A 16,320-nucleotide genomic window follows, 5' to 3' on the forward strand; every position below is an offset into this window, starting at 1 on the left:
TATAAATACTCCCACTATGGCCAATTTCATGCTACTAACATGATTCCACTAAAGGCAGAGTTGGGAAGAAATTCACAGAAGCAGACCATTTTGTGCTATTTCCAACATACAGATAAAACAGACATAAGTAACCTTAAGAGCACAGAGTAATAAAATATTTGGAAGTAATGAGTGCTGAGTATGTATTACTTTTTTTGTAAATGCCATTTATTTAACTGTGATTTTATATATTTTCATTTTTAATCATAGGTGTATTTAGGAAAATTTCTAAAAATTTAACTATTGGCTCTTGTAAGCTGGTAGGAGCTGGCCCCAGCACACTACAGGAGCTACCTGTCACTCACTCTTTGCCTCCAGTTGGCCTCTCTACCATGTGCAGCTCTAGGAAATAGAAATGAGTCCCCCATCCCACTGCTCCTCTCTCAGGAAGCAAACCTATCTTGTCCTGGAAGCCTCACGACCAATGTGTTCTAGGCTTTAAATTGATCTACCATGCCATGATCAATTGAAAATTATCATTCTTAAATGCTGAAATAATTTGCCTCTGTGATCTTATACCCAAATAAGCATATTTTCCTTTAGCAACCAATAAACCGGAATATGACAGAAAACAAGTCTGTGACTGGTACATTTAAATATTCGCATAAACAAGAAATATAATCTGATATTCAATGCATTATTTTACATATAATAGACAATTTTCAATGGATTTAAGATCTTCTCAAAGATTGCCTGGCAAAATTTTAAAGTCAATGCTTAGTAGTGAATAACACAGTATATCTCCAAAAAAGATAGGGTTGGGATTTTTTCAAACAAACAAAAACCAACAGCAATGAAGAAAACCCCAAAACTATGAACACAGCCCTGCTGAAAAAACAATCAGTACACCCTGCTACTAATATTAATTTTTCTAATTTAGCTAGTTCTTCAAAAATGTGTGAAGTTTTTAATTCTCTGTGATGAAAAGGTCTATTTCATATAAATTTCACAATGTTTACAAGTTTCTGATAACTACTAATACATATCATCTGTTACAGGGAATCATGCTCTTAGGAAAAAAACACCAAAACTTTTCAAAAATAATGTGTAATTTGAATACCATTCATGTCAAGACTGCAGCATGATTTTATTACTTAGAAATTTTACAGCACACTGAGGAAGTTGGATCCCATCCAAATATAAGCGGAGCCAGATGAGATATAAGCCTCATATTGGGAGATTTTGCCACCATCTTCAACTACCTCTTTTTCAACCCCCCGAAATGCGTAAAAGCAAGAAGTAGTATCAGGTCACACTTAAAGTTCACACCTATAGTTCACTTTGAAGTTTTCAAAGAGGAAATGGTGCACCAGCCTTTTCCAGTTCCTCGAAAATTGGCTTTAATGCCATCAACATGCCAAAAAGACTGAGGTAGAAGAGGGTGCCAGTAGAGTTAGCAAAGTGATAACATTTCAAAGGCCATTTACCAAGAAAATTTGCCAGATTTTAAGGTGTTAAAGAGATAGTAGATGACAAAGAAGTACAAATCAGAAATGTAGATGATGATGGGAATTTCATTACAAAAAAAACAGTGATAATCATGTAGAAATCAGTTGTAAAACAAAGCCACTTTTCAAGCTATTTATATGCAATAGACTAATAGACATATGGATGATGGCAGGGACACAGATACAGTAGGCTTTGGGAAGGAATGGAATCCAGGGCACAGTGGGGGAGCTACTTTTTTAAAAAGACACCAAGCCAGGCATGGTGGCTCATGTCTGTAATCCCAGCACTTTGGGAGGTAGAGGAGGGTAGATCACTTGAGGTCAGGAGCTTGAGACCAGCCTGGCCAACATGGTGAAACCCCATCTCTACTAAAAATACAAAAATTAGCCAGGTGTGGTGGCGCGTGCCTGTAATGCCAGCTACTCAGGAGGCTGAGGCAGCAGAATCGCTTGAACCTGTGAGGCGGAGGTTGTAGTGAGCTAAGATCATGTCACTGCACTCCAGTCTGGGGGACAGAGTGAGACTCAGTCTCAAAAAAATAATAATAAAATAAAATAAAAACTAAATAAATACAAAGACATCAAAATTAGTAGTTTAAGAAGAGAGGAGGCTGGCCGGGTGCAGTGGCTCACACCTGTAATCCCAGCACTTTGGGAGGCCGAGGCAGGCAGATCAAGACCAGCCTGGCCAACATGGTGAAACCCCATCTCTACTAAAAATACAAAAATTAACCGGGCATGGTTGCAGGCACCTGTAATCCCAACTACTCAGGAGGCTGAGGCAGGAGAATCTCTTGAACTTGGGAGGTGTAGGTTGCAGTGAGCTGAGATTTTGCCATTGCACTTTAGCCTGGGCGACAAGAGCGAGACTTCATCTCAAAAAAAAAAAAAGAAGAAGAAGAAAAGAAGAGAGGAGACTGAGAATAACTTCAGAAACAATGCATCAAAAGTCCAAAACCAGATTATAAATGTGATCATACCAAAAAGCTTCTTACAGGACCTCCTCATCCTCCGATCCTGAGTCTAATTAATTTACTGTTGCTAAATTTTCTATGATTTTTAAAAAATTAAAACTAAACTTTACCTTCACATCTTTTTCCTCCTCCTTTAGCATATCTTCCAAATTAGTAGCTTTCTCTTCTACAGACATGGTTTTCTCAGTTATCTCCTTTAATTTTGTTTGTATTTTCTCATTATGATTTTTAGTTTTTTGTAACCTGAAGAAGGTTTATCACAAGATAGAAAACGTGCCTAAAAAGCATTTAATACAAACAAATAATAGTTTATCCTAATATTTATTTGTATAACTTGAAGGGGTTTTTTGCTGTAAACCTTTTTATTACCACTACATATTTAATAGACCATAAAAATATGGCTACTGAGTCTTTGTGATGAAAATACGAGTAAAATTTTTTTAGGTTTAATAATGTAGTAGCTAGCCAGGTACGGTGGCTCACGCCTCTAATCCCAGCACTTTGGGAGGCCAAGGTGGGCGGATCATGAGGTCAGGAGATCGAGACCATCCTGGCTAACATGGTGAAACCCTGTCTCTACAAAAACTACAAAAAATTAAAAATTAATTGGGTGTGTTGGCAGTCACCTGTAGTCCCAGCTACTCGGGAGGTTGAGGCAGGAGAATGGCATGAACCTGGGAGGCGGAGCTTGCAGTGAGCTGAGATCGCACCACTGTACTCCAGCCTGGGCAACAGGGTGAGATTCCATCTCAAAAAAAAAAAAAAAAAAGTAGTAGCTAAAATCTTGCAGTTATTTAACCAACAAGTAGTCTTAAATATTTAATAATTTTCTAGATATAGTAGAATTAATCATAAGCATATTTAAATAGCTTTTTGCTTACCTTGCTGTTTCTTCATGAATGTCCTTCTTTATCTTGGAAATATTTTTCCTCAGAGCTTCTAAATCACTGGAAGTTCTATTCACAGTGGCTTTTAAAGAATCCAGCTATTTATTAGTTAACAGACAGAAATTATATATTTACTCTGTATCTTATAACTTAATTTCATTTCTGAGTTTTATTCTGCCTACTTTAAGTTTTAACCTACATCACACCCACAAAAATAGTAGCCATTTTCTTATATTTAATATATAAACAGATTTCCATACTGATCTGATACCAAATTGTAACCGGCTTTGTTGTATAATCCTAGAAAATTATAGAGAACATATATGTGTTGAAAGTAAATGCAGAAATGTCTAATATCACTAGACCTGCTCAGAAAGAGCACATCCCCAAAGTCAAGATAAGCTAATATATATGTGCTCATAAGAATTATAAGTTTAATTGGATTTGAAAAATCTCAAAAGATTCTAATACATCAGACTCCTAATAACTACATTTTACTGTTAATCAACAGTAAACTGCATTTTACTATTAATCGAAATTATGAAAACAGAAAATCCAAGATACAAATTTTCTTTTTCATTAAGGACCTTTGCAAAAACCCTAAACTCTCCACCAAATACTCTCAGAACAGACACATTCAGCAAGGTTTCTGGATACAAGATCAATATACAAAACCAGTTGTATTCTATACACTTACAACAAGCAATCCAAAAAAAGAAATCAAGAAAACAATCCCATTTACAATGGCATCAAAAAGAATAAAATATTTAGGAATAAATTTAACAAAGGAAGAAAAACATCTGTACACTAAAAACTATAAAACATTGATGAAAGAAATTGTAGAGGACATAAAGATATCCTGTGTTCATGGGTTGGAAGAATTAATACTGTTAAAATGTTCATACTATTCAAAGCGATCTACAGATTTGTGAAAGTTGTCAAAATCAAAATGGAATCACTTGTGTCAAACCCTGACAAAATTGAGCTAAGGAAGGCCATGAAGACAGAGTTCTCACACATATTTGCCCAATAACAAGAGCTATCCCAAGAGACACTGCCAGAACCACAGGCTTGCATAAAGACCACTGCAACGTTGCACAAAAACCCTTCTACCAAGACACCTGCCCAGTAACTGACTGATCAACCTTGGACTGACACTACCCTTATTGATTCCTATAGCCAAGGGTTATTATTTTTAAAAAACTTAGGTAAACTTACTCATTTTACCTTTAAAAACTTTTGCCTTCCTTTATCTCCCTAGATATGCCTATAATCTATCATAGCCTGTATATACTGGATTTTCAAATGCCCTGCTTATTCCTAATTAAGCTCAATATTTTTAGAGGGCCTCTCTCTGTTATTTAGGTTGACAGATTCAATACAATATCAAAATTCCAATGTCATTCTTCACTGAAATAGAAAAAGAATTCTAAAATTCATATGGAACCATAAAAGATCCCAAATAGCTCAAGTAATCTTAAGCAGAAAGAACAAAGCTGGAGGCAACATACTTTTTTATTTAAAATTGTATTACAAAGCCAAACTAATCAAAACAAAATGATGCAGTCATCCATTGGCATCTACAGGAGATTGGTTCCAGGATCCCTCACAGATACCAAAATCTACCAGATGTGGAGGTCACTTATATAAAACGACATGTATTTGCATATAACCTATGCACATCCTCCTGTATACTTTAAATAATTTCTTGATTATTTATAACACCTAATACAATGTAAATGCTATGTAAACACTTTTCATATTTTTAAAATTTATATCTTTTAAAGTATTGTTATATTATTATTTTTATTGGGTTTCTTTTCTGAATATTTTTCATCAATTGTTGGTTGAATCTGCACATGCAGAATCCATGGATAAGGAAGGCTGACTGTACTGGCAAAAAAAACCAGACACATAGAAAAATGGAACAGAATAGAGAACCCGAAAATAAACTCATGCATATATGATCAACTAATTTCCAGCAAAGGTGTCAAGAATACACAATGGAGAAAGGATAGTCCCTTCAATCAATGGCGTTAAGAAAACAGGATAGCCACACGCAAAAAAAAAAAAAAAGAGAAAGAAATTGGGCTGTTCTCTGGTACCACATACAAAAATTAATTCCAAATGGATTAAAGACTTAACTATAAGACCTGACACTGTAAAACTTCTCAAAGAAAACATAGGAGAAAAACTGCTTGACATTGGTATCTGTAATGATTTTTTGAATTTGACACCAAAATTACAGGCAACAAAAGCAAAAATAAACATGCAGGACTACATCAAACTAAAAAGTTTCTTTAAGGAAAAGGAACCACCAGTAAAATGAAAAGGCAGCCTAGAATGGAAGAAAATATTTGCAAACCATTTACCTGTGATGTGAATGGCACCCCGTGGTGCTTAATTAGGGGCTTAATCAGAGTATCCCAAAAGTTCCACAAACAAAGAGACATTAAAAAAAAAACCCAAAACACTAGAAGCTGTTTCTTCAACATAGGAAAAGCTTTATGCTTATTTTATATTTTATAGTAATTTGTCATGAACATACAAGCCAGTCTTTTTTAGTTGACATACCTCACCCTTCAGCTGAATTCTACTAGTTTCATGGTCTTGATATGCCGTTCTACTTTTTAAAAGTTTACGATCAGCCACAGAAATTCTTTTCTCATATTCTGTGTTATTCCCAATCTCATTTTCCAAAAACTTGATCTTTTCTTTAACCAAATTTTCTTTTTCTCTTGTTTCCTGCTTTATCCTTGCTAATTCCTAGGATTACAACAAATGTATTTACTTAAATATATGTTTAAACTGACAAAACTAAAAGGAATTTAGTTTTTATTTTTCTATTATTACATTTAGTACTTATTTTACCAAAACTTCTTAGAAAACATTTTAAATACTTTTATATTAACAAAAACAAAATATTAGTATGCTACATATTAATGTCTATAAATTCATATTGTTAAATGTCTCTATTTCTTTCATATATCTGGTATTTTGCTAAAGAGATGAGAAAACAGTTATACATGAAAGGTAAAACCTACAAATGTAACAGTGTTGAATATTTTTCAACTGGAAAGCGGGGTTTCAGTGAAGTTTCCCAAATATTTTACAGACTTTTTTTTCATGTTTTGAAAATAGCATTTTAGTTACTGGTTTCAATAGGAATGTCTTCATTCAGGCCTTTCACTGGTCATAGAGACAATAATAAATAGAATACACAAAGCACTGTAACTGAAATGTGGACAAAGTACCATGGGAACAAAGACATGATGAATTATTTCCAAGAGGAGTCATTAGATGACATTACACTTTCCTGGCTTTCCAGGATAGGGAAGAAAAGGAAAAGAAAAAGAAAAAGTAGAAGAAGAAAAAAGACGTGCCCAAGAGGCATCATTTGAATCAGGCTTACAAACATGAATGGGGTTGCATAAATACTCTAATGTAGTTAAAGTGTAGGGTGGGAAGGCAAGGGTGCAAAGGGAATATATTAAGAAGGGTTGGGGTCCAGATGAAAGGTATAAAGCTGGAAAAGTAGGGGTTAGGGCCAAACTGTGAAAAAATTCAAATATCATGTTAAAGATTACCTTTTAAGTAATGTAAAACAAAAAGATTTCAAAACTGGGAAATAAAAAGATTAGATGTTGTGTTTACAAGTGATGCTGATGGCAATAAGTTGGATGAATTAGAAAAAAATTACCCTAATATATATTACTTGCATGTATTCCAAAATGAGGTCCTTCCAAACAACTAATCACAGGAGACTGGGGGAGGAGGTATGTGTTCTGAAATCAGTAGATTTTAGAAATGCTACATGTATACATATTAGCATATTAAATGGCTACACATCTGAGATATAACATATTTTAAAAAGGAAAATTTAAAGTTGTTTAATTTTCAAGTTGTTTAATCCAATTTTTAAGTTGTTTGATTATAGAATTAGCTTTCCATAATAGTAGCATTCTAAATATTTACTGTCATTCACTCAAAAGACACGTCAAAACTTCCTGTTTAAATATTTCAAAATATGAATCCAGAGTTTCTTGCCTTATGATTTTTTCTACCACTTAATCAGATGCTTTAATTCTACTTTAATATCATACTTAATAGTGTTATTCATCATAAATTTTTCATATAGGTAATACTAAGTAATATTTTAAAACTTCTACACTGTAATAAAAGCATAGTAGAAAAATATTTTTCCATTTCTCCACATGGTTTCTTTTAAGAATATAATTTCAGGATTTTATGACCAGACCCCTGACAAGAAAATGCTGAGAAGGCAGGAATGAATTGTTTTGCAGGAAGAGGAACAAAAGAGTTCAGTTAGGAGACAAAATATGCCACCCTCAAATATGCTACTGTCAGAGGCATTTGAACCAGAGCAACTCCATCTTCCTTGAAGAGGAATAGCGTAAAATAAGGCTGTGACCTACAGGGCTGCATTCCTAGACAGGCAATCTAAGTCACAGGATGAGACAGGAGGTTGGCTCAAGATACAGGTCATAAAGAACTTGCTGATAAAAAAGATTGCAGTAAAGAAACCAGCTAAAACCCCCCCTGACCAAGATGGCAAACAGAGTGACCTCTGGTCAACTTCACTGCTTATTATATGCTAATTATGATACATTAGCCTACTAAAAGAAACTCCCACCAGCACCATGGCAGTTTTCAAATGCCCTAGCAATGTCAGGGAGTTACCCTCTGTGGTCTAAAAGGGGGAGGCATGAATAATCTACCCCTTATTTAGCATATAATCAAGAAATAACCATAAAAATGGGCAACCACCAGTCGTCAGGGCTGCTTTGCCTATGGAACAGTCATTCCTTTATTCCTTTGCTTTCTTAATAAACCTGCTTTCACTTTTACTCTGTGGATTTGCCTCAAATTTTTTCTTGCATGAGATCCAAGAACACTCTTTCAGGGTCTGGATCAGGACCCCTTTCTGGTAACAGTATGAAAATAATAAAACCATAGAAATCAGAAATCCTATATATCAGGGGTTTTTTAAAAATGTGTTCTATTTTGTTTTATTCTCAGAGAGCAGTTGTCAAACACTTAGAAGCATCCCGCTGCCAATGGAACCACCTCTTAGCACCCTCCTTAGTCCCTGACAGCACAGTGAGGAGATGTCAACATGTAAGAAAGGAACCTCTGTGAATGTAACTAGGGAGCTATTAGTTGTGTATTCTGCCAAATCAGCTGACTGAGTTACTTTAGCCATGGGGTTGTATGAGAAAACTGATTGTGGATCCATAATTGGCACATGACTTACAGAGAGGAAGCAGTCATGACTTGAGAAAAGAATTTTTATCTGAGAATTTTACATTATCAAGCCCAGAAAGGCATTAAAATCAGACAGAAATAACATCCCACTCAACCCCTTTTATGAGCTGTGTATTCATCTCTTGGTACAGCTTGCGATTGCCACAAGTAGCTGTAAATTAACCTAATAATGCCTCAGCAGATGCTATAACCCACACCCCACAGCTTAACAATGTATAGCCAATCAATAGCTGATGTTATTTCAATGTAAATTCTTGATAAACAAATCAGGAACTTCCTCTTTTTTCCCCCTTTAAAAATCTACTTGTAACTACTGCTAATTGGAGTGTATATCAGGGCAACTTGAATCTATACTCCCAGGCTGCAATCCTCAAGCTTGGCCCAAAGAAACTCTGCTCCATTAATTTTGCTTCAGCTTCTTCCTTGTAAATTGACAGCTTAATGTTTGAAAGCAATGAGAAGTTAAGAAATATTAATAACAGACCGAGTGTGGTGGCTCACGCCTGAAATCCCAGCACTTTGGTAGGCGAGCAGATGGCCTGAGGTCAGGAGTTCAGGACCAGCCTGGCCAACATGATGAAACCCTGTCTCTACTGGGAAAAAAAAAAAAAAATTAGCTGGGCATGGGGGTGGGAGCCTGTAATCCCAGCTACTTGGGAGGATGAGGCAGGAGAATTGCTTGAATCCGGGAGGCAGAGATTGCAGTGAGCTGAGATCACAGCATTGCACTCCAGCCTGGGCCACAAAAGTGAAACTCCGTCTCAAAAAAAAAAAAAAAAGTAGTATCAGCATTAAGAATTAAGAGAACCTGGGCCCGGCGCAGTGGCTCACGTCTGTAATCCCAGCACTTTGGGAGGCCAAGGCAGGCAGATCACGAGGTCAGGAGATCGATATCATCTTGGCTAACACAGTGAAACCCCGTCTCTACTAAAAATACAAAAAAATTAGCCGGGCGTGGTGGCGGGCGCCTGTAGTCCCAGCTACTCGGGAGGCTGAGGCAGGAGAATGGTGTAAACCCGGGAGGCCGAGCTTGCAATGAGCAGAGATCGCGCCTCTGCACTCCAGCCTGGGCGACAGAGCAAGACTCCGTCTCAAAAAAAAAAAAAAAGAATTAAGAGAACCTCATAGTTAAGATTGGTTGTCCTTTGTCCCTCCTAGGGAGGTATAACCCATTTTGTTGACAAAATGTTGGTTACTTACAGAAATTGAAAATATAACAACCAAAAGTAAACCACACCCAGATACCAAAATTTAAACTCCCAGTAGCCTGAGCTGCTTGCCAAATGCCTTTCCGTGGAGTAGATGGAATTTAACCCATCTTCTCACCTGACTCCGAATTCCTTCTCTTTCTCAAATCTTCCCACTTTTACTCCCCATTATTTCACTCCTTGATGATTTTCCAAAAACATTATCCTAAATTACTTCTGAAAATAACAAGAGATAACACTTGGTCTGTGTTATCAGTGCACTATTACCCCCTTCCAAGCCTCTATGTCATTACTGGTGTCTCAGCTTCAAATTGTAGTCTAGGTTTCTTTTCTGACTCTCTCTCCTTGTCCCTTGGTTATTCATGGAGGTTCATTTTCCTATTGTAACTTACTGCCAAATAGCATACACATTAAATCCAAGGGACCTTGGACAGTCATGTGTAAGTCAGGGCGTTGGTTTTATTGCAACAACAGTATCTACTGACTCTCTCTTGTTCCACAATTCTGAGATGACAGGATCCAGTGTTTGGAGTTATAATACTACATGCAAATAATCTTCACCACATTTCCAAATGCATATAGAGTCAGCTTTCAAAAATATTTACCAAAACTACTCAATATTGCTACAAAATTGACTTTCAAATAACAGTGTGATTTACATTTGGAATAATGAGTTAAATACAAAAGAGACAAATACAGCTGAACATTACAAGGACCAAACAACTACTTTACCAAAGCACTGTTATCTATGTCTCCATCCCTCTTCCGCATCTGTTCTATTGTGTTCTCCCACTGTTTAATGAGTTCTTGTCTTTCATTATGAATCTTACAAAAATCTTGTGCCGCTTTATCCAATTCTAACTGTCAAATAGAGAGCAAACAACATTTCTGTAAATTTAAGTGGTTTTGCAAACATCACCTTGAAAATTAAGAAATAAAAATCTTCCTTAAACTAACCTGTGCACTTATAGTCTCTGTAAGTTCATTGTCAAGTATCTTTCTCTTTTGATTACATTCCAAAGTTAGTCTTTCTAATTGCAGAGTCAGTGCCTATAATGTAATTATATACAAAGATACTTATAATTCTCATTCTACTAATTTAAATGTTATTAGTGTATCTAACATTAAATAGTATTACACTATACATATACATTTATTTGATATCTAAAACAACTGTGAAATAATATCTTTCTTATCTTTTTTTTTAATTTATTTATTATTATTATACTTCAAGTTCTAGGGTACATGTGCATAACATGCAGGTTTGTTACATATGTATACTTGTGCCATGTTGGTGTGCTGCACCCATCAACTCGTCAGCACCCATCAACTCGTCATTTACATCAGGTGTAACTCCCAATGCAATCCCTCCCCCCACTCCCCATGATAGGCCCCAGTGTGTGATGTTCCCCTTCCCGAGTCCAAGTGATCTCATTGTTCAGTTCCCACCTATGAGTGAGAACATGCGGTATTTGGTTTTCTGTTCTTGTGATAGTTTGCTAAGAATGATGGTTTCCAGCTGCATCCATGTCCCTACAAAGGACACAAACTCATCCTTTTTTATGGCTGCATAGTATTCCATGGTGTATATGTGCCACATTTTCTTAATCCAATCTGTCACTGATGGACATTTGGGTTGATTCCAAGTCTTTGCTATTGTGAACAGTGCTGCAATAAACATACGTGTGCATGTGTCTTTATAGCAGCATAATTTATAATCCTTTGGGTATATACCCAGTAATGGGATGGCTGGGTCATATGGTACATCTAGTTCTAGATCCTTGAGGAATCGCCATACTGTTTTCCTTAATGGTTGAACTAGTTTACAATCCCACCAACAGTGTAAAAGTGTTCCTATTTCTCCACATCCTCTCCAGCACCTGTTGTTTCCTGACTTTTTAATGATCGCCATTCTAACTGGTGTGAGATGGTATCTCATTGTGGTTTTGATTTGCATTTCTCTGATGGCCAGTGATGATGAGCATTTTTTCATGTGTCTGTTGGCTGTATGAATGTCTTCTTTTGAGAAATGTCTTTTCATATCCTTTGCCCACTTTTTGATGGGGTTGTTTGTTTTTTTCTTGTAAATTTGTTTGAGTTCTTTGTAGGTTCTGGATATTAGCCCTTTGTCAGATGAGTAGATTGCAAAAATTTTCTCCCATTCTGTAGGTTGCCTGTTCACTCTGATGGTAGTTTCTTTTGCTGTGCAGAAGCTCTTTAGTTTAATCAGATCCCATTTGTCAATTTTGGCTTTTGCTGCCGTTGCTTTTGGTGTTTTAGACATGAAGTCTTTTCCCATGCCTATGTCGTGAATGGTACTACCTAGGTTTTCCTCTAGGATTTTTATGGTATTAGGTCTAACATTTAAGTCTCTAATCCATCTTGAATTAATTTTCGTATAAGGAGTAAGGAAAGGATCCAGTTTCAGCTTTCTACTTATGGCTAGCCAATTTTCCCAGCACCATTTATTAAATAGGGAATCCTTTCCCCATTTCTTGTTTCTCTCAGGTTTGTCAAAGATCAGATGGGTGTAGATGTGTGGTATTATTTCTGCGGACTCTGTTCTGTTCCATTGGTCTATATCTCTGTTTTGGTAGCAGTACCATGCTGTTTTGGTTACTGTAGCCTTGTAGTATAGTTTGAAGTCAGGTAGCGTGATGCCTCCAGCTTTGTTCTTTTGACTTAGGATTGTCTTGGAGATGCGGGCTCTTTTTTGGTTCCATATGAACTTTAAAGCAGTTTTTTCCAATTCTGTGAAGAAACTCATTGGTAGCTTGATGGGGATGGCATTGAATCTATAAATTACCTTGGGCAGTATGGCCATTTTCACGATATTGATTCTTCCTATCCATGAGCATGGTATGTTCTTCCATTTGTTTGTGTCCTCTTCTATTTCACTGAGCAGTGGTTTGTAGTTCTCCTTGAAGAGGTCCTTTACATCCCTTGTAAGTTGGATTCCTAGGTATTTTATTCTCTTGGAAGCAATTGTGAATGGAAGTTCATTCCTGATTTGGCTCTCTGTTTGTCTGTTACTGGTGTATAAGAATGCTTGTGATTTTTGCACATTAATTTTGTATCCTGAGACTTTGCTGAAGTTGCTTATCAGCTTAAGGAGATTTTGGGCTGAGACAATGGGGTTTTCTAAATATACAATCATGTCATCTGCAAACAGGGACAATTTGACTCTTCTTTTCCTAACTGAATACCCTTGATTTCTTTCTCTTGCCTGATTGCCCTAGCCAGAACTTCCAACACTATGTTGAATAGGAGTGGTGAGAGAGGGCATCCCTGTCTTGTGCCAGTTTTCAAAGGGAATTTTTCCAGTTTTTGCCCATTCAGTATGATATTGGCTGTGGGTTTGTCAAAAATAGCTCTTATTATTTTGAGGTACGTTCCATCAATACCGAATTTATTGAGCGTTTTTAGCATGAAGGGCTGTTGAATTTTGTCAAAAGCCTTTTCTGCATCTATTGAGATAATCATGTGGTTCTTGTCTTTGGTTCTGTTTATATGCTGGATTATGTTTATTGATTTGCGAATGTTGAACCAGCCTTGCATCCCAGGGATGAAGCCCACTTGATCATGGTGGATAAGCTTTTTGATGTGTTGCTGAATCCGGTTTGCCAGTATTTTATTGAGGATTTTTGCATCGATGTTCATCAGGGATATTGGTCTAAAATTCTCTTTTTTTGTTATGTCTCTGCCAGGCTTTGGTATCAGGATGATGTTGGCCTCATAAAATGAGTTAGGGAGGATTCCCTCTTTTTCTATTGATTGGAATAGTTTCAGAAGGAATGGTACCAACTCCTCCTTGTACCTCTGGTAGAATTCAGCTGTGATTCCATCTGGTCCTGGCCTTTTTTTGGTTGGTAGGCTATTAATTATTGCCTCAATTTCAGAGCCTGCTATTGGTCTATTCAGGGATTCAACTTCTTCCTGGTTTAGTCTTGGAAGAGTGTAAGTGTCCAGGAAATTATCCATTTCTTCTAGATTTTCCAGTTTATTTGCATAGAGGTGTTTATAGTATTCTCTGATGGTAGTTTGTATTTCTGTGGGGTTGGTGGTGATATCCCCTTTATCATTTTTAATTGCGTCGATTTGATTCTTCTCTCTTCTTTATTAGTCTTGCTAGTGGTCTGTCAATTTTGTTGATCTTTTCAAAAAACCAACTCCTGGATTCATTGATGTTTTGGAGGGTTTTTTGTGTCTCTATCTCCTTCAGTTCTGCTCTGATCTTAGTTATTTCTTGCCTTCTGCTAGCTTTTGAATGTGTTTGCTCTTGCTTCTCTAGTTCTTTTAATTGTGATGTTAGAGTGTCAATTTTAGATCTTTCCTGCTTTCTCTTGTGGGCATTTAGTGCTATAAATTTCCCTCTACACACTGCTTTAAATGTGTCCCAGAGATTCTGGTATGTTGTATCTTTGTTCTCATTGGTTTCAAAGAACATCTTTATTTCTGCCTTCATTTCGTTATGTACCCAGTAGTCATTCAGGAGCAGGTTGTTCAGTTTCCATGTAGTTGAGCGGTTTTGATTGAGTTTCTTAGTCCTGAGTTCTAGTTTGATTGCACTGTGGTCTGAGAGACAGTTTGTTATAATTTCTGTTCTTGTACATTTGCTGAGGAGTGCTTTACTTCCAATTACGTGGTCAATTTTGGAGTAAGTACGATGTGGTGCTGAGAAGAATGTATATTCTGTTGATTTGGGGTGGAGAGTTCTATAGATGTCTATTAGGTCTGCTTGCTGCAGAGCTGAGTTCAATTCCTGGATATCCTTGTTAACTTTCTGTCTCATTGATCTGTCTAATGTTGACAGTGGAGTGTTGAAGTCTCCCATTATTATTGTATGGGAGTCTAAGTCTCTTTGTAAGTCTCTAAGGACTTGCTTGATGAATCTGGGTGCTCCTGTATTGGGTGCATATATATTTAGGATAGTTAGTTCTTCCTGTTGAATTGATCCCTTTACCATTATGTAATGGCCTTCTTTGTCTCTTTTGATCTTTGATGGTTTAAAGTCTGTTTCATCAGAGACTAGGATTGCAACCCCTGCTTTTTTTTGTTCTCCATTTGCTTGGTAAATCTTCCTCCATCCCTTTATTTTGAGCCTATGTATGTCTCTGCGTGTGAGATGGGTCTCCTGAATACAGCAGACTGATGGGTCTTGACTCTTTATCCAGTTTGCCAGTCTGTGTCTTTTAATTGGAGCATTTAGTCCATTTACATTTAACGTTAAGATTGTTATGTGTGAACTTGATCCTGCCCTTATATTAACTGGTTATTTTGCTCGTTAGTTGATGCAGTTTCTTCCTAGCCTCGATGGTCTTTACATTTTGGCATGTTTTTGCAATGGCTGGTACCGGTTGTTCCTTTCCATGTTTAGTGCTTCCTTCAGGGTCTCTTGTAAGGCAGGCCTAGTGGTGACAAAATCTCTAAGCATTTGCTTATCTGTAAAGGATTTTATTTCTCCTTCACTTATGAAACTTAGTTTGGCTGGATATGAAATTCTGGGTTTAAAATTCTTTTCTTTAAGAATGTTGAATATTGGCCCCCACTCTCTTCTGGCTTGTAGAGTTTGTGCTGAGAGATCTGCTGTTAGTCTGATGGGCTTCCCTTTGTGGGTAACCCGACCTTTCTCTCTGGCTGCCCTTAACATTTTTTCCTTCATTTCAACTTTGGTGAATCTGGCAATTATGTGTCTTGGAGTTGCTCTTCTCGAGGAGTATCTTTGTGGTGTTCTCTGTATTTCCTGGATTTGAATGTTGGCCTGCCCTACTAGGTTGGGGAAGTTCTCCTGGATGATATCCTGAAGAGTGTTTTCCAACTTGGTTTCATCTTCCCCCTCACTTTCAGGCACCCCAATCAGACGTAGATTTGGTCTTTTTACATAATCCCATACATCTTGCAGGCTTTGTTCATTTCTTTTTCTTCTTTTTTCTTTTGGTTTCTCTTCTCGCTTCATTTCATTCATATGATCCTCAATCGCTGATACTCTCTCTTTCTTCCAGTTGATCGAGTTGGTTACTGAAGCTTGTGCATTTGTCACGTATTTCTCGTGTCATGGTTTTCATCTCTTTCATTTCGTTTATGACCTTCTCTGCATTAATTACTCTAGCCATCAATTCTTCCACTTTTTTTTCAAGATTTTTAGTTTCTTTGCGCTGGGTACGTAATTCCTCCTTTAGCTCTGAGAAGTTTGATGGACTAAAGCCTTCTTCTCTCATCTCGTCAAAGTCATTCTCCGTCCAGCTTTGATCCGTTGCTGGCGATGAGCTGCGCTCCTTTGCCGGGGGAGATGCGCTCTTATTTTTTGAATTTCCAGCTTTTCTGCCCTGCTTTTTCCCCATCTTTGTGGTTTTATCTGCCTCTGGTCTTTGATGATGGTGATGTACTGATGGGGTTTTGGTGTAGGTGTCCTTCCTGTTTGATAGTTTTCCTTCTAACAGTCAGGACCCTCAGCTGTAGGTCTGCTGGAGATTGCTTG

At 37.0% G+C, this 16,320-nt stretch overlaps 1 protein-coding gene across 1 annotated transcript in view; it reads right to left on the reverse strand.

Moving 5' to 3' along the window:
- CCDC39 (coiled-coil domain containing 39) overlaps positions 1–16,320 on the reverse strand; it is a 64,614-nt gene that overhangs the window by 31,089 nt on the left and 17,205 nt on the right. The window contains exons 5-9 of the mRNA XM_050780107.1: positions 10,800–10,892; positions 10,575–10,703; positions 5,923–6,114; positions 3,343–3,446; positions 2,572–2,704 (exon numbers count right to left, since the gene is read on the reverse strand). Coding sequence (XP_050636064.1) covers positions 2,572–2,704; positions 3,343–3,446; positions 5,923–6,114; positions 10,575–10,703; positions 10,800–10,892 — 651 coding nt within the window. The remainder of the gene's footprint in view (positions 1–2,571; positions 2,705–3,342; positions 3,447–5,922; positions 6,115–10,574; positions 10,704–10,799; positions 10,893–16,320) is intronic.

The sequence above is a fragment of the Macaca thibetana genome, chromosome 2 (genome assembly GCF_024542745.1).
Source record: "Macaca thibetana thibetana isolate TM-01 chromosome 2, ASM2454274v1, whole genome shotgun sequence".
Classification (NCBI taxonomy): Eukaryota; Metazoa; Chordata; class Mammalia; order Primates; family Cercopithecidae; genus Macaca; species Macaca thibetana.